We start from the raw sequence: 18840 nt of genomic DNA on the forward strand, positions 1-18840 counted from the left end.
ACTCTGGGATGGTCCATTGTAACTTCAAATGGTCAGTAAACAACCTGTTGTAAGTTGAGGGCTACCTATATGGAAGTTTCTGTGGGCTGGATACAAGCTCTTTGTGAGCTCTGCAAATTACTGACATTAGCATCTAGATGGGCATAATAATTTCTCTTGGCAGGCTGTTAATTTTTTGTCATGGATGTATTGGAAGTAGCTGAGGCAGATGTGATCTTTTCTATTTTTCTAACACAGGTCAGATTCTTTGTATTTCAAACCCACCCATTAAATGTGTTTTCGTGCCACAAAAAAAATCCCAGTAATTTAAGGGTTTTTTTAAGCTTTTAATATATTAATACAAACCAAAAAGAACTTTCTTTTTAAAAGTAAACAGCGTGTACAAAAGTGCTTGGTAATTGAAAATCAGAGATACCTGACCCACAAAAAAAAGGTGAATTGTTCCAGTAATATTGCAAATGGTAGGAAAGCTTTGCCCGTAGATTGCCTAAATGTATTGTTATGTATTGTAGTGTTGTTATCAGTGATTATTTGCCAACCAGGCATATTTTAAGCTTATAATCCTGTAGGCCTGGAGAGGATATCCTGGAGAGAACAGGATTTCTCCCCTTCTGAAACTGACTAATAGATTTTGTAACTTCAGCAGGAGTCAACACCAGCACAAAGTGAGGCATTTTGATGCAGATATCCAGGATCAATGGATGGTTCTTAGGCCTCTTTACGCGCACTCTTTTAATGCACGTCCTTATTCATCCTGTTCTATGTGAAGTGTTTTCTTTCCTGTTCCGCGGCATCTTTTCATCAATGAGAAAGGAATGGCTAAAACAAATAAAGGGTGGGGGAAAGGGAAATTTTCTTTTTCTTTCCTAAGGCTTGCAGACATCTGGCAGGTTTTTCAAAGTTCTTTGGGGTCTGTGACATTGGAATGTCCTGAATTAGCAGGCTTTTTCTGCAAGGTAACTATTTTATGGGAAAGCAGAGAGATAAAAGATTAGAGCTTCTGTAGTGAATATGCAACCCCAAGGGCTGTATGTACTAGAGCAGGGGTAAGCAACCTTGGCTCTTTTATGACTCATGGACTTCAACTCCCAGAATTCCTGAGGCAGCCGGCTCAGGAATTCTGGGAGTTGAAGTCCATGAGTCATAAAAGAGCCGAGGTTGCCTTCCCCTGTACTAGAGGGTCAGGAGCCATAATGGCTGGTAGACTTGGCCAAAGATGGTGGGCCCTATTCTGGGAGTTGGTGCATCTTCTCTCACTCTTCCTTTGTGATCTCAGTGGGTCAGGTTCTTCAGTCTCCCCTCCCTGCACCTTAATCTCACCTTACTATCCTCCTCTTTGCAAACTGGCAGAAAAAGCAGCTTATCAATCCTTGACAGTTCCCAGTTCCCATTAGCTGCAAACAGGCCACTGTGCACAACTCAAATGGGAAGATGATTTATGACATGGTTCCTCTTAATACCTCTCAGCCATGTGCTTGCCCTCTAAAAGAGGAGGGAGAGTAAGATACCTATAGAGAGATTCCTGTACGCTACTGTCCTTCCCAATCCACTGGAAAGCTGAATAGCAAGCTTATTATTCCTGGGTAAAATTGGGGCTTGGGCACTCAAGGGGCTATAGTAAATACCTCTAAATATGACATACATCTTCTTCATTTCAACCAACTGGAACAGAGAAGCACTTTTCTTTTAACAAACTGGGTATACTTCAACCAATACAAAGTATTTTTAAGGGAGCCTCAATTTTGGAGTGGAAATATGCCCGAAGTTCTATAATACTAACTAGAAGCTATAGCTTCCCTGTTGAATATATCACGTTTATTCCAAAATAACAAATGTGCGTAAAACTGCAGCTTTCAATGGCCAAATTTGCCTGATCAAACATGCTTGAAAATGTCTCTGATTAGAAAACAGAAAGGTGTTAGTAAGAAGGTACTAACTGGGGCGTGTTTCATTCAGGCACAACAGAAACACATCACTGGCATTGTCCTTTTTCTAAATGTAAACATCTCATTAAAGAAAGGATATTGAATCAATTACAAAAGGAAAAGCTTTTCCTTATAAAATGCTTTACATTAGCAAAAGATTTCACCATTTACTAAGACAGTCAGGCAGACTAATAAATATCTAAAGAAACTGTTTTAAGCCCTACATAAACAAACTGTTGGTTTGGAAAACAAGGAAGACCGCTGGGATTCTTCTTGTACTTGAGGACTTTCAGAAAACCTTCCCTGCAACATGGGGGAAAAAAAAACATTTTATTAAAACGTAATCTCCTTCCAAGATTCCATAAATTAGATTAGCGTCGCAAAATGTTACTTATAAAAGTTACTTTACTCCACACAATTCCTTTCTAAAGGAGAGCAACTCAGCAGAAAAATAAGACACTCTACACCAGGGGTGTCAAACCGCCGGCCCACGGGCCAGACGCGTCATCTGGAAGCCGTGCCCGTCCCATTGCCGGCAATGGCAAAACCGTCCCGATACGTTGCGCGACGTCATGTGTCGTCGCGAGTTTGACATGCCTGCTCTACACTCTCTTTGTTATTCCTTTGGATACGGGATAAAGAGAATAGATGATTTTCATCGTTATCTTCGGTCCTCAAGGATAGCTCTTTATTCCTGCTGGGGTTTTTTAGGAAAAAAAATTAAAGGGATTTATTTTTATTTTTATTTTAATCCCATTTATATCCCGCCCTTCTCCGAAGACTCAGGGCGGCTTACAATTTAAGCACAAACCAATGTGCTTAGCAATAGCCTTCATTCTATGTATATGCCTGCTTGTTAGGGCTTTCACACACACCCCAAGCGGCATTATTACAAAGTCAGCTTAATTGCCCCCAACAATCTGGGTCCTCATTTTACCTACCTCGGAAGGATGGAAGGCTGAGTCAACCTTGAGCCTGGTGGGACTCGAACCTGCACTAATTGCAGGCAGCTGGTGTTACTTAAGGAGGCATTAGCCCACTACCACTCAAGTCCCCAAATTGGTGTAAATCGACTTCATAACTACAACGTATACATCAGAGAGAGAGAGAGAGAGGGAGAGGGAGAGAGAGGGAGGGAGGGAGAGAGAGAGAGAGAGAGAGAGAACCGTTTGACAACGCCATGGACCTATGGCCTACCTGTCTTCAGAGCAAGGAGCAGGACCTGGGCTCTCGAAATGGGTTGCTTCCAGCCGGAACGCCAACAAGCAAAGCATCTTTGCAAGCGTTCTGCATACAATACTGCTGAAGCTCTGCAGCTGCCTGAGAGACCTGGAGGAAAAAAAAGCACAAGAAGATGACAGGCAACTGGGTGTTGTTGTTTTTTAAGAGGTTGGCATGAAAGTCCTGGTGGACCTACATGCCCACAGAGTGAAGCAAATGGTATTATTTGAAGGTTCAACAGCTACGATAGGCTTCCTTTCCTGTATTAGTAGCTGGGCTGCTTCAGAACGGAAGATGGGAGACCCCTGAAGCAACTTCACACCGGGCTAAGGAGTTCTAGCTGAACAATATAGCCGGAAGGCTAGACCGATTACTTTAAAAAAAAAGGGACAGGCAATTGTAAGGCGTGCAGAACATCCTTTGATGCTGCTGTAGCGTTTTCTTTAATTGTGGCAATGTAGGAATAAGCTTAATAAACAAAATTGTGGACTTTAATAAATGAATGTCTGTATGTAAGTAGGGTTAGGGTTAGGGAATCAATTACAGAAGCAGGGAGGGATCCTTTACAACAGGGGTCTTCCAACTTGGCCCTTTTGTGACTTGTGGACTTCAAAAACAACCAGGGACAGCCTCGTAGGTTTTTAAAAATAAATATGATGGGTGGGACTACACAATACAGCCCTGCTCCTTTTATGTGCATGCGACACGTGCAACATACATGAAAAAGGAATGGGGCTTCAACTATGCAGTTGTACCTGTCATAATTATGTATTTGACTCTTCCCCCCCCCCCACACACACACACACCAATTGGTCTTGGAAAGGTCATAGGTTCTTATGGAGCTGCCGTGGGCAACACTACCCATTCTAAATCATCTTTTCTTCTTTCAGTTCAGGTCACTGTAAAACCCCAGAAAGGAGCCATCAATTCAAAGTAGTTCCCATTCCCCCTCCAAGCAAACAAGGCTCTCACACAGAGACACTGATCTCAAAAATAAAACACATATACAGTGCTTGATCTAGCTACAACAGGGCTGTCAAACTCAATTTCATTGCGGTTGCCCTCAGGGGGCCGGGTGGGCGTGGCCTGGGTGGGTGTGGTCTTCTGGGTGGACGTGGCTAGAGTGCGTATGGCCTACTGGGTGGGCGTGGTCAGCTCTACATCGTTCGCATCAAGGGTGCCTATGGGGGCCTGGGCAGGAGTGGGACGGATCTGAGGGTCTCTGGCAGAAGGAGGGTCTCTGGGCCAGGGCCAAGGCAGTGGGGGCCGTTCCCTCACTGTTTCCAGGATGGCTTCGCGGGCCGCATGAAACCACTTCGCGGGCCGGATCCGCCCCCCGGGCCTTGTGTTTGACATGTCTGAGCTACAAGGTCATCCAGGTACAGGGCAGGCTATCTGGATGACCTTGTAGTGAGATCAAGAATCTGCAGTTATTTCATGGCCAAAGACCAAAAGAAACATGTTGGAAAACAGGAAAACTCAACTGTGAATAACTGAATTGTAATAAGCAATTGCAATTACCATAAAAAAAAGTAACAGTGACTAAAACTTCCAACAGTTGATATCTGATAGCAAGGGCAATTGCATTATATCAGTTTTGGAGATAACTGGCGACCTATCAGCTAAAAGGAGAATAATCTTTTCCTCTGAGTTGGCATGAGAGAGGGTTTAAAGAGACATCATTAGGCCAATTCCCCACAAGCCATGAGGAAGAGACAGTGCAGAAGCACATGAGTGGTTTTCTATTCCTTCTACTGAGGGGCAAAATTGTTCTTATGCAGGGATGTGACTGAAAAAAATGGTAAAAAAACAAAAAAAAAAACCCTTGCAATGGGCAAAAATAAAAGCTCTTCTGTGGAACAGGCCAGAGAATGTTTGCTATATCCTTGGCAAATAAGTTTGCTCCATCCAGGAACATAGGTCATGCAAGTTACGGGACTTTGCTTCAACTCAGAAGAGGCTATCTAAGGCCAAGCAAAGGCAGATGCTATTCATAATTCATAATATTTGAAATCTATGATGATGCACATGAAGATGTAGTAGGCATTTTCACAGACAGTCGCACAAAATTAGGAAAGTCAAAAAAAAAACATTAACAATATTTCAGGAGGCAAAGCTGCGCACAGGTCTCCACAGCAATTAGGCCAGCTTCCAATCTCAGGAAAGAATTTAATACACAACAGAGCACTTGCAACAAACATCCCAAAATTTAAATTGAACTTCTTCTATGGAGTTTATGTTGCACTAATAGGAAACCTGAGCACCATGTAAGTGTGGCTAATGGCACTAGCCCTGAAAAAAAAATCACTGCAGTTGCAGTACAATTATGGCCATTAAAATTAGTGAAACACCAAATTGTATTTCAAAGTTTACAATGCCTAATGGAAAACTCTGCTGCTGATTCCAGGATTTCAAAGCTGGGAAGAATATGCTCCAATATATATATATATATACATATTTAAAAAAACTGGATCAGTATTATACTTACTACCTATAGGTAATCCTCACTGAATGGCCAACTTTTCAAAGTTACATCGGTGCTGAACAACGGGAACTTATAACAGGTCCTCATAGTTGCAGCTGTCGTAGCATCCCTACCTGTGATTTGGGCACTCAGCAACCAGCTAGCAATTACATCATAGCATCCCACAATCACATGATCACCATTTGCGACTTTCAATGCCAGCTTCTGACAAGCAAATCAATCGGGAAGTCAGCAGGAGGTTGCAAGTGCGACATAGGACATTGCAACCAGCTGGGCTTATGCGTAAGTAAATATGGGAAATATGAGTACTTTTCATATATATGGTATAGCATTTATATACAGTAATTTGAATTTGTGTGTGTGTGTGTGTGCGTGTGTGTGAAATTAAGAGTTTTAAAGAGAACATAAAAACTAACCATACTGAAGAAAAAGAACAAAGAAAAAAAAAAGTGCACAAAGGATAAAAAGAAATAGAATTTCCTTCGCAACAAATAAAAGTGTGATTACAAAATTACCTCTTATTTAATTATCACAAAAATGTTCGCTTTTTGCTATGGTACTATCCCTTCTTTTCTAATCAAAGGCACAAGTCATAAGCCTTGCTTGACAGCGAGATGTATGGCATATACATTTAATAAATTACTAAATAAAGTTGAATTAAATAAGTGCACTTTTTTCTGTTTCGTGCAAGAATCCATATAGGGGTTCCAGTCATCCATAAATGTAGATGTCTTTTTCTCTAATCAAAGAAGTTAATGTAGCCATCTTAGCAAGTTCCATCATCCTCATCAGTCAACTCCACAGTGGGCAGTGTCAAATCTTTCCACTTTTGAGAACAGAATAATCTTGCTCCAGTTGTCATACCTTAAAAACAAAGTTCCACAACAAAGTTCCAAACACCAATTTTCATAAAAAAATATTCCATTACTTTCTCCATAAGTTGTTTATAAAAATACCTTTATCTTCATTTGAGGACAAATTCCCAGGACCATAGTTTTAACCTCCTATAGCTTCTACTCCAACAAATTTACCATGTTCAATTAATACAGGTAGTCCTTGACTTACAAGTTTGTTTAGTGACCATTCGAAGTTACAACAGCACTGAAAAAAGTGATTTACGACCGTTTTTCACACACCCATTGCAGCATCCCCACGGTCACGTGATCAGAATTCAGAAACGTGGCAACTGACTCATTATTTATGACAGCTGTGTGTCCCTGGGTCATGTGATCATTGTGTTGTGACCTTCTGACAAGCCATATGGGAAAGCCAGATTCACTTAACAACCATGTCACTAACAACCACAGCAATTCACTTAACAGATGAATGTCATAAAATGGGACAAAAATCACTTAACAAATGTCTTGCTTTGAACTCAATTGTGGTCATAAGTCAAGGACTATCCTGTACTGGGTTTAGTTGAGGGTTAATATACAATATGGTATTAATTTTCCAAGAGCGGCAGTGAGTAACAGACATTGCAGAAAAGCTGGCCAGGTACTCATGACTTATTGTAATGAGTAACCGTTGCCATTCCTCATGGCAGTAATAGGCAAGAACACACAGAATTCCTTTTAGGCTTGCTGAAACTGAAGAGCAGATTTTGCACCACTAGCACGTAATGTAGAAACATAGAGTCAGGTCTACTGCTTGGAAATGGTACTTCAACTTGGGAATTCTCAAAATTGAACCAGCATACTGATACTTTGATACAAAAGTACCAAAAAAGCCAAAATATAAGGCTTCTTCCCCATATAAAATAAAGGTACTCTGAAGTACCTTGTGAAAAGCACATCCCGTTGTTTTGTGTGATTTCATATTGAGCAGCAAAAGGCATCAACTGATAGAAACAGCTGTCTCCCAAGGCCAAGCTCCAGGGATCAAATCAAAGCCGTTTTAAATCAATAAAAGAAACCCAGAGAATCCCCCAAGGAGGCTAACTGGAATCATGAGGGATAAAGCACTGATCACGCATCTAACATCCCTTCCTGAAATCACTTTCCTTCTTCTTAGATCAGTCTTCAGGGTTTTATTGTACTCAGGCTTTTAATAATGTAGATGTGAGTGGAAGGCTGAATGCATATGTGCTATGATCTAGGGCAGGGGTCTCTTCAAACTTGGCCCTTTTATGACTTGTGGACTTCAACTCCCAGAATTCCTCAGCCAGGCACGCTGGCTGAGGAATTCTGGGAGTTGAAGCCCACAAGTCATTAAAGGGCCAAGTTTGAAGACCCCTGATCTAGGGGAAAATGTGTAAACCTACAGAGGGTTTCCATTGTGTCTCTGTCTCTAACCCTTTTGGCATAGGCCTTGCACAGTATTCTCTGAAAGCAAACATAGCCCTTGGCCCAATATATATGGTTGTAAGTTAAGGATTATTTGTATAAGTGTGTGTGTGTGTGTGTGTGTGTGTGTGTGTACACACACACACACAAATAAGCCTTAACTTACAACCATTCATTTAATAAGAGTTTAAATTTATAATAGCCTGGAAAAAAGCTATGTACGACCTATTCATCACATCATGACTGCTGCATCAGCCCTACAGTCAAGAAGAGACTGCAATTCTGGCACTGAGAATCCATTCACATTTATGGACAATATGCAGTGTGCCTTGCGGTCATGTGAATGAATTTTGTGACCTTCCCAGTTGGTTTCAAGCAAGCAACTTTAATTAGGGAAGCCAGATTCACTTCATGACTGTGTGATTCACTTAATTATCATGGAAAGATGGTGGTAAAATCAGGCCTGGTCACATGAGGATTCACTTAATGACCACACTGCTTAGTGACCAAAATTCCAATCCCAATTGGGTCATAAGTAGAGGACGACCTGTAGCTATTATGTTTGTTTACAGTACCTTCGCTGAAAAAAAATGAACCAAGGATCTAGAGAGTCAACATTCTGTAAGGGCAATTTTGTAAAGTTTTCCTCACAAAATCCAGCTGCCTGTTTCTCAAAGATGGACACCGTTTATAACATATTTATTTTAATGTAATCAGAATGGTGAACAAAGTCCAAACACAAATGAAGAACAGGTTGCCCTAACTGCAGTCTGCTATATTCAGGTCTGTAATGGAACAGCTTCTTTGATGGCAAAAACCTTTGGTCTTTCATCACAACCATGGGAAAAGCTTCTGTATTATTTATATTGCAATCTGTTGCAACCCTGGAGAGATAGCCTTTGTTTCTTCAGCCTCATTAACCATGATGACATGAATTGAATCGAACTAACCTGGCATGCGTTCTGCAAGACACCCATAGGATAATTCAGCCACCACCCCTCCTACAGCACAGGACAGATGGGTCTGTAAAATAGCAGTCGTTTTCTAAATTAAATTGATAGCAACACCATATGTATAAAACCAGGAGTCCTATTCAAACAATAAAAACTAATCTAACACTACCCCTAGCTTGTTGAAACAGCCAGGTTTACACCAATTTTATCAATAACAGGCAAGTGGGTAAGCACATGTCAAGGGGGCCTACTATTCAACAGAACTGAATCATTAGGTATATTTATGTGGCCTCTGAAGGGGGTTATCTGAAATCAAGGCGTGTCAAGGAAGAATTCACCACTTAGAATGAGTGGGATAAAGCAGGGGTCTCCAACCTTGGCAACTTTAAGACTTGTGGACTTCAACTCCCAGAATTCCTCAGCCAGCAACTGGGAGTTGAAGTCTACAAGTCTTAAAGTTGCCAAGGTTGGAGATCCCTGGGATAGATAGAGCACTGTTTTTCAACCTCAGCAATTTTAAGCTGTGTGGACTTCAACTCCCAGAATTCCCCAGCCAGCATGAGAGAGAAAGAGTGAGACACAGAGAGAAGAACGAACCTTTGTATTCCAACTCCCCAACTGTATAACCACTAGGTAGTATTTTTCTAGCACATACTTACAGAATTACAAATGCTCCTAGACTTAAAATCTGCAACGTTGCTTAAATTTAAATTGGGTCACAGCGGGAGTAGAAGCAACTGTGCAGGGAAACAGGCCAGGGACAATGTGAGAGATTGCTCAAACTCAGGCCACACTCTTTGATTTTCTGTTTTACTTCACTGTTTTTCATGAGATGCCAAAGAGATAAACACAGAGAAGATAATCTTTTAAAAAAACTTTGGAGTATTTTAATTTTCTCCAATACATGTGCAAAAGAACAAATATGAACTGGAGAGGATATCAAGACTCCAGCACAAATCTTTAAATATTTTTTTATTTATTTTAATTCCATTTATATCCCGCCCTTCTCCGAAGACTCAGGGCGGCTTACAAGCTTAGCAGTAGCCTTCATTCTATGTATATGCCTGCTTATTAGTGACCATGTTATCAAATAATTATTCTCAAGATGCAAAATAATGACAAAAGTCCTTTTGTACTCTTTTGATATGTGCTAGGTGAAACCTACCTCACGGGGCTGTTGCAAGAATGAACACATTTCGAAGAATAGAAATGTTCCACTGTATTTCTATTTATTGATCAATTCAATCCGTTTGCCACGCATCGCAGCATGAGGTGACTCTGGGCAGCTTACCATGTTTAAAAAAAAGAATAAAACAATTCAAAAACTATAAAAATACAAACGATCAGCTATGACTAAAAGATGGAGAGGCAGGAGGGAGGTTGGGGAGAGGTGGAATCTCTTATTAAACTATCAACCACCTTCAGTGTGACACTCTTGCACAGGGGTAGGCAACCTTGGCTCTTATGACTTGTGGACTTCAACTCCCAGAATTCCTGAGCCAGCATGGCTCAGCTTGGAAACCTCTTTGTTTTCCCTCAGCATGGCTGGCTCAGGAATTCTGAGAGTTGAAGTCCACGAGTCATAAAAGAGCCAAGGTTGCCTACTTCTGCTCTTGCAGAAGATGAGGAGCCAATCTCGCTATGGGGGGGCAATATATTCCAAAGGGTGTCCACAGGATGGACAGCAGAGAAGGCTCTTCTTGTGGACCTCAGAGAAACAGGTGGGGCATGCCAATCCTACTGGGATGAAAAGGCTCAAGTCACTCTTACCTCAGGTTTCAATAAGCAAATGCCCTTTAGAAGTAGAATGAATGCAAACAGTCCCTGCCCCATCTCAAAACAGAACCTTTATTGCAGTCCACTGGGATACATAAAATTGACACCAATTAACTAATTAGGTGAGAAGATTTATCAGTATTTTACTGCTGTGCACCTTTCATACTGCGTGCCAGAATTTGGCTACACTTGAAGAGATAGTCATTTGAATAGGAGAACAAGATGATCAGAATGACCAGGATGATCAGATGTGGAATTAACAGCTCATTATCAGCATAAAATGGATGGATAGTGCGGTAAGGCATGTTTTGATGGTTTCTGTGGCTTCTTTTCACCGTGACAAGGGCTGAGTTTGGATTCAAATGGAATCTTTTATATTTTCCGTCCAAAACCACTGATGGAAGTATGCTAAACTTGCCCCATCTCCATGTCATTCACTAATTGAAACAGAAGCTACCAAGCTTTCTGTAGCTTGAAGATGCACTCATTTTAATTGATTTTCCCCCCCCAGAGGTCAAGGTGGATCATAATACTGGCAGACCATTTAGTAGAATGAGAAGCATTTTTGTTTTAGGAACATGGGCATTTTCTAAAACAAAATGTACATCAAAGTAATTGGATACTTAATACATGTACTCTGCTTCTTCTTTGCCCCATCCCCCCAATTACAGCAAAGCTGTATCTCTATCATTTGGACAGTTGTCAACATCTGGAAGCAAACTTGCAAGGGCTTCAGTGAAGGAATCGCTAAAGAGGAGAAAAGGGAGGTGTGGAGAAATTTCTAGTATTTAACACAGGCTGCTCTGCAACAAAACCCAAAACAAGAAAAACCTTTCTAAAGCAAATAAAGGTATAATTTTTTAAAAAAAAATCTTACAAGCAGAACATAAAACCCCACTGAAAACAGGAAAATGCACTCTTAGCTAAACCAGTCATGCAAGGTTTATATATCTCTCCCTAAACTGTGTCAGAATGCTGAACTAGCATGGGAATTCTGGGATGCTGGAAGACATCCAAAAATGTAATCTGAAAGGCTAAACAAACAACTCGCTTATGTACTGCTGGGATACAGAACTTGTAATTTCTCTTTACAGAAACGCCTACACAAATTGGTTATATATACCTAGCCAATGGTAACCTCTATCTAATTGTGCCTAATCACCATGGTCTAAGATCCTAACCATGTTTCAGTTACAAAGTATTTTGTTTATAGGTGATGCCCAGAGGAACCAACCAGCAAAAAACAGGGAAGGGTGGGGTGAATAACAGCATAGCTGTAGGGTCCTCTCCAAGCTGAAAAATGGACAGAGGATGCTTCCATTAATGGGAGCAAATTTACCTAATATTCGACCCTTCCCTTTAAAAAGAACTGCCAACCATGTGACAAACTTCCTAAGAGCAGTTTGACAATCATTCCTCTTCCCTGGATGTGTTCAAGTAGAAAATGAGTACAATTGTTGGGGTTGCTTGAAATTAGATAAGATGATGGCATATTGGCCTGTATAATCCTTCTAAATGATCTCCTTCGACTCAAACTCTCTGCTTCTATCCATTTATCAAGTGACATTTTTGATTTCCTTTATTTTTATCAGCATTTCATACTGAAGAGTGTGAAGAAAGTCTGGAAGTTGATTTTGTTATTCACAATTTCTCAGTACTGCAGAATTAACAAGGCCTCTCTCTCTACACTGATGAAATTAAATACTGATTTACATAAACGTGCCCATGATCACATATTAGTGGGCAATCCAGCTTCTTTCTATTGGTTATCCTTGGGATATATACTAAGAAATATACTAAGGTATGTTTCAAAAGCAGATTCTAAGAGTCAATCACGATAATATGAGTATTAAAACTCTGCTTTGGCTGAAAATAATTTTTTAACAGTTCAGAGCTGCTCAAAGAACGAGGGTAGCTGAGGATTATGGAACTGGTCCAATACATTTAAAAAAATGCAGAATTGAGGAAAAAGCCCTTTGAAAAATGCCGAGTTTTTGGCAAAGGTCTCATTTTTACTATATCCTCTCCACCCTGGAACAAGCAGCTATCGGGGACTTTCTCTCCTACAAACACAGTCACAAGAGCCTTACCTAAAACCACAAAAGGGGTTATAATCAAGCGTGGTTCATTTACGAAACCTTTTTTTTTTTTACAACTCCACTGTACTTGAAACGCTTGATGGTACAAGGATACTATCAAGATACTCCAGGATACGCCAACAATGGCCGTCGCTTTGCATTTTATACCAGAAGTCACACCCTCTCCATGGAAAGGGGCGGCGGGGGGGGGGAAAGACGCCTTAAAAATCAATAGCCGGGCTTACAGCACACCCCAGCCGTTCAGACAAACCGTCCGAATTTCCCCCCACCCCCCCCCCCCCACCCCCGAAATGAGCTTGGTTGGAAAGCCCCTCGGACGCCGACCTCAAAATAGCAGCAAAAGAGCAACCTTTAAAAGCAACCAGCCAGCAAGTCGGCGCGAGCAGGGGAAAAAAAAAACAAAACAGCCAAGGCAACGAAAAGAAGCCGCAATGGTTGTCCCCAAAAAAAGAAAAAGAAAAAGAAAACAAAACAAAACAAAAAACCCGGCCTTGCCCTTCGCAAGCCCACTCGATTTGCAGACCAACAATGGCCGGCTTTTATTTCCAACGCCCATGCAAACCTCGGATGCGAGCGGACCAGGACGATCCGGAGACAAAAAACCCCAATTTGCAACCTCGCTTTTCCGGAGACAAGCAAGGCTCTCTCCCGTCCCCCGCCCCCCCCCCCCCAAAACCCCAATTTTCTACCCCGACTTTCCTTTCCCTCGCGTCTGGAACCAAAACACACACACACACACACAAAACAAAATCCCCCAACCCACAAAAGCGGCCTATTCTCCCGGCACCGGCTCGATCCGCTCCAGCGTCCCGACGCCTTCCGAATTGGGCAGAGCAAACAAAGGCAGGCTTTCTGCTGCCGCGCGCCAGGGAAAAGCAGCCAACGGCGCCTGCCTCGCCTGGCCCGAAGTCCGAGAGCGGCCGAAGGCGCCCTCCCCTTTTTTTCTTTCTTTCTTTCTTCATTTCTTTCTTTCTTTCTTTCTTTCTTTGCAAAGGCGGCTCACCTTGATGCGTTCCACGCCGGCCTCGAGTTTCAGCTGCTCCACTATGCCCTGCACGTAGTTGACGCTGGGGCTGGAAGACATGCTGGCAAGCGGGCTGCGCTCGGCGGCTCCTCACTGCCTTTTGCTCTCCCGAGCCAATCCGGGCTCCCTCCCACACACACACACACACACAAGGACACACACAAACACACACCACCACCACCACCACTCCGGTTCACGAGCCTGGACGGAGAAGCCAGCCTTCCCGAGGCAGGAACTGAGCGCAAAAAGGGGGAGGAGGCAGCCTTTCAACCGTCCGTTCCCCCCCTTCCCCCCCAACCCCTCTGGGGGAAAGAAATGGCGAGGCGAGACGGGTCGATTTGGCAGGGCGCAGCCGGGCGAGACCCCTGGGGAGGACAACTCGCTCCCCGACCTCCTTTGATTTGTTCCTCTAAAGCGGGGGTCTTCAAACTTGGCCCTTTGATGACTTGTGGACTTCAACTCCCAGAATTCCTCAGCCAGCTTTGCTGGCTGAGGAATTCTGGGAGTTGAAGTCCACAAGTCATCAAAGGGCCAAGTTTGAAGACCCCTGCTCTAAAGATTCGTACCTTGCACGCTCCTTCTTTTTTTTCTTCCTGAATCGAATCAAATCAGAACAGAGCTGGAAAGGGACCTTGGCTCTTTTATGAGTCGTGGACTTCAACTCCCAGAATTCCTTGAGCCAGCATGCCTGGCTGAGGAATTCTGGGAGTTATTATTATTATTATTATTATTATTATTATTATTATTATTATTATTATTATTATTATTATTATTATTATTATTATTGAAGTCCACAAGTCATAAAAGGGCCAAGTTTGAAGACCCCTGCTCTAAAGATTCGTATCTTGCACGCTCCTTCTTCTTTTTTTCCCCTGAATCGAATCAAATCAGAACAGAGCTGGAAAGGGACCTTGGCTCTTTTATGAGTCGTGGACTTCAACTCCCAGAATTCCTTGAGCCAGCATGCCTGGCTGAGGAATTCTGGGAGTTATTATTATTATTATTATTATTATTGAAGTCCACAAGTCATAAAAGGGCCAAGTTTGAAGACCCCTGCTCTAAAGATTCGTATCTTGCACGCTCCTTCTTTTTTTTTTCTTCCTGAATCGAATCAAATCAGAACAGAGCTGGAAAAGGGACCTTGGAGGTCTTCTAGTCCAGCCGCCTGCTCAAGCAGGACTATAGGAGTAGGCAACCTTGGCTCTTTTATGAGTCGTGGACTTCAACTCCCAGGATTCCTTGAGCCAGCATGGCTGACTCGGGAATTCTGGGAGTTGAAGTCCACAAGTCATCAAAGGGCCAAGTTTGAAGACCCCTGCTCTAAAGATTCGTGTCTTGCACTCTCCTTTTTTTTTTTTCTTCCTGAATCGAATCAAATCAGAACAGAGCTGGAAAAGGGACCTTGGAGGTCTTCTAGTCCAGCCGCCTGCTCAAGCAGGAGGACTATAGGAGTAGGCAACCTTGGCTCTTTTATGAGTCGTGGACTTCAACTCCCAGGATTCCTTGAGCCAGCATGGCTGGCTCGGGAATTCTGGGAGTTGAAGTCCACAAGTCATCAAAGGGCCAAGTTTGAAGACCCCTGCTCTAAAGATTCGTATCTTGCACGCTCCTTCTTTTTTTTCTTTTCTTCCTGAATCGAATCAAATCAGATCAGAGCTGGAAAAGGGACCTTGGAGGTCTTCTAGTCCAGCCACCTGCTCAAGCAGGAGGACTATAGGAGTAGGCAACCTTGGCTCTTGTATGAGTCGTGGACTTCAACTCCCAGGATTCCTTGAGCCAGCATGGCTGACTTGGGAATTCTGGGAGTTGAAGTTCACGACTCATAAAAGAGCCAAGGTTGACTACCGCTGACGGCTGTCCAGTCTCTTCTTCAAAACCTCCAGGGATGAAGCACCCACAAGATCTGAAGGCAAGCTGTTCCATTGGTTAATTTGTTCTCACTGTTAGGAAGTTTCTCCTTAATTTCAGATTGCTCCTCTGCTTGATTAGTTTCCAACCATTGGTTCTTGTCTTGCCGTCTGGTGCTTCTCCCCAACCCCTTCTGCTTCCCATCGCCACCACCTCCCTCAGCCTGTCTGCTGTACATAGTACTCAATTTACAACGGTTCAATTAGTGACCGTTCAGAGTTACAATGGCTGTGAAAAAAGTGGCCGTTTTTCATGTAGTTGTAACCTTTGCAGCAATCCCCACAATCGCGTGATTAAAATTCAAAAGCTTGGCAATTGGTTCATATTTATGACCGTTGCAATGTCCCGGAGGTCATGTGATCCCCTTTTGTGATCTTCTGACAAGCAAAGCCGATGGGGAAGCCAAATTCACTTAACGACTGGGCTACTAACTTATCAACTGCAGTGATTCAGTTAACAAGCAAAGCAAGAAAGGTCTTAAAATGGTGCAAAACACTGAACAAATATCTCATTTTAACAACAGAAATTTTGGGCTCAGGTTATGGTCATAAGTCGAGGACTACCTATATGATCCTGTCCTTGGTTTTGTTTTGCTTTTTCCTTAAAATCTATTCCAAGAAAATACTTTGCTGGATTCCAAGTGCTGATAAAGCTACCCAGTTTATTATTCGTTACAAATTGGCTGGATTGGCATAGCAGGCTAAGCCCTAAACCACGGCTTATGAGCTCAAAATGATTGGATTGAGCAGCAGCCTAAGCCAAAAGAACACAAATCGCATTAATGCATTAAGCAGGGGGAGGGACCTGGCTGCTACCAAGATATGTATTAAGATTTAGTTTAATGTTCCACCAGTCTTGTATTCCAATTCGGCATTTAAGTTGAATAATCAAGGAGAGAAGAATCCTAGAACTAAGGAGAAATTTCCTGACAGAACAATTAATTAGTGGGAATGACTTGCCTTCAGAAGCTGTGGGTGCTCCATTACTGGAGAATTTTAAAAAGAGACTGGATAGCCATTTGTCTGAAATGGTATAGGGTTTTCTGCCTGAACAGGGGGTTGGACTAGAAGACCTCCAAGGTCCCTTCCAACTTGTTATTCTGTTATTCTATTCTCTTATTCTGTTAAGTCACTATATGTACCTAGCTATATTTTGGTAAGAGTCCGTAGGCTCACATTTGGGTTCATGTATGGATTTATGAGGGACGCGGTGGCTCATTGGGTTAGGACACTGAGCTTGTCGATCAGAAGATTGGCAGTTTGGCAGGTCGAATCCCGAGTGCCGCGTAACAGAGTGAGCGCCTGTTACTCGTCCCAGCTTCTGCCAACCTAGCAGTTCAAAAGCACATAAAAATGCAAGTAGAAAAATAGGGACCACTATGGTGGGAAGGTAACAGCGTTCCGTGCGCCTTTGGCATCTAGTCATGCCGGCCACATGACCACGGAGATGTCCTCGGACAAGCGCTGGCTCTTCGGCTTTGAAACGGAGATGAGCACCGGCCCCTAGAGTCGGAAACGACTAGCACGCATGTGCGGGGGAACCTTTACCTTTACCTTTTTTATGGATTTATATTTGCCTAGGATTCTGTGGCAAAAATCACAGCTGACTAGATTTGCACATGCTAAACTTGAAGCCATACATACTACAAAAGTCAATCACACTATGGCTTAACGCAATGTCTCCATTTTGGATGTGGGGGGGGGCAAAGTGGAAAAAAGCAGCAAAGTTCAGCTTTTTAAAATCCTTTTCTTGATTTTAAATATTATGGACAGTATACCTGGCTTTTTAACTGATATTCCAAGCTGTGATTTTGTTCACTTTAAGACACAATTTTATGGTATGAATTCCTTTCCCCCGTAAGCAGTCCAACGACGAAAGAAGGCATTTTGGCAATCGGGTAGTGATTGAAAGGATCTTTTCTTTCATTGCTACCTTGATGTGCTGTGCTAAAATGAAGACATCTGCCTCACCTTGTAAAATTCCCCCCACATTTGCCCTTCTCTAAATGTCCTTTTTACTTCTAGCTGTATCATAACTGAGAATTCAAGGTTTCAGACTTCCTTTCCCAAAAGCTGTTACTGGTGTCACCTCCTTTTTTCCAAGGAGTCCCTCACCTGGAATCCTTCCCCCAGTCCCCAAGCTGTGAAACAAGAGTTCCCGAAACCTGTGCAGCTCTGCAGGTAGTCCTCAACTTAAGACCGCAATTGAGCCCAACATTTCTGCTGCTAAGTGAGACAACTGTTAAGTGAGTTTTGCTCCATTTTACGACCTTGCCACAGTTGTTAAGTGAATCACTGCAGTGGTTAATTTAGTAACGTGGTTGTTAAGTGAATCTGGCTTTCCCCCATTGACTTTGTTTCTCAGAAGGTCGCAAAAGGAGATCATCCCTGCAAATGTCATAAATGTGAGTCAAGATGCCGAACGTCTGAATTTTGATCAGGTGACCATGGGAACGCTGCAATGATTGTAAGCGTGAAAAAACAGTCATAAGTCACTGCTTTCGGTGCCGTTGTAACTTTTTTCTTGTAATTAATATGTTGAAAGAAACTTTTTTTTTATTATCTTTGACTTTTGTTGCAAGGCTTTGTTCACTCTGAGCCTTTGCTTTCCTGACTTCGTCTTTGCAGGTTCTGTCTGTCTGCTGACATTCTGCCTTAGTTGGCTTTTCCTTCATAAATAATCTTCACTGTTGGGGTTCACGATCTTTTTCTCCCTGTTCTCCAGTCAAATCTCAAGATTCATTTGGCATCTTGAGGAGCAGCTCCCAAACCTGGGTAAATTACCCAAAACTGGGGAGGGGAATGTTTTTTTCCCCCTTTGGTAATGATACACAAACCCATTACACAATCACAGCAGGGGGCATTTAAATTGACTTAAGTGTTTTACCTACACTAGATAAAAAAGGACTTTCTGATAAGCAATTTTGAATTATGAAGGAAAAAGTTTGGGAAGCACTGAGCTAGCTAATCTTTGGTCCTAAAATTGAAACAGAATTTGAAAAAAATAGAATAAGAGATTACCTAAACATGGAGAAAATATGCTTATAAAAATGCATGACTACGAATGCAACTTTATTGAAAACAGAAACAGGAATCTTGCGTACAACTGTCTCATAGAAGGTAAGATCTGGGAAGCTAGGTGAAGAAAGGAACTACAAAGCTCAT

The 18840-nt window shown here is 42.3% G+C and overlaps 1 protein-coding gene across 1 annotated transcript; it reads right to left on the reverse strand.

Moving 5' to 3' along the window:
• Positions 1–316: 316 nt before the first annotated feature.
• On the reverse strand, positions 317–13961 carry LOC310635139 (guanine nucleotide-binding protein G(I)/G(S)/G(O) subunit gamma-10). Its single transcript, XM_083353784.1, has 3 exons — positions 13748–13961; positions 3123–3254; positions 317–2228 (listed from the first exon to the last, which is right to left on the reverse strand). Exons 1-2 carry the CDS (start codon positions 13826–13828, stop codon positions 3129–3131), a joined length of 207 nt encoding a protein of 68 aa, XP_083209910.1. The 5' UTR covers positions 13829–13961; the 3' UTR covers positions 317–2228; positions 3123–3128.
• Between the last annotated feature and the right edge of the window lie 4879 nt (positions 13962–18840).

Source organism: Vipera ursinii (assembly GCF_947247035.1).
Source record: "Vipera ursinii genome assembly, chromosome: 2".
Taxonomy (NCBI): Eukaryota; Metazoa; Chordata; class Lepidosauria; order Squamata; family Viperidae; genus Vipera; species Vipera ursinii.

Coding starts and splice junctions, on each gene's coding strand:
- LOC310635139 (XM_083353784.1), bottom strand. CDS start 13,828: ATGTCTTCCAGCCCCAGCGTCAACTACGTGCAGGGCATAGTGGAGCAG. Junction 3,255..13,747: donor CCGGCGTGGAACGCATCAAG/GTGAGCCGCCTT, acceptor TTTTTCCTCCAG/GTCTCTCAGGCAGCTGCAGA.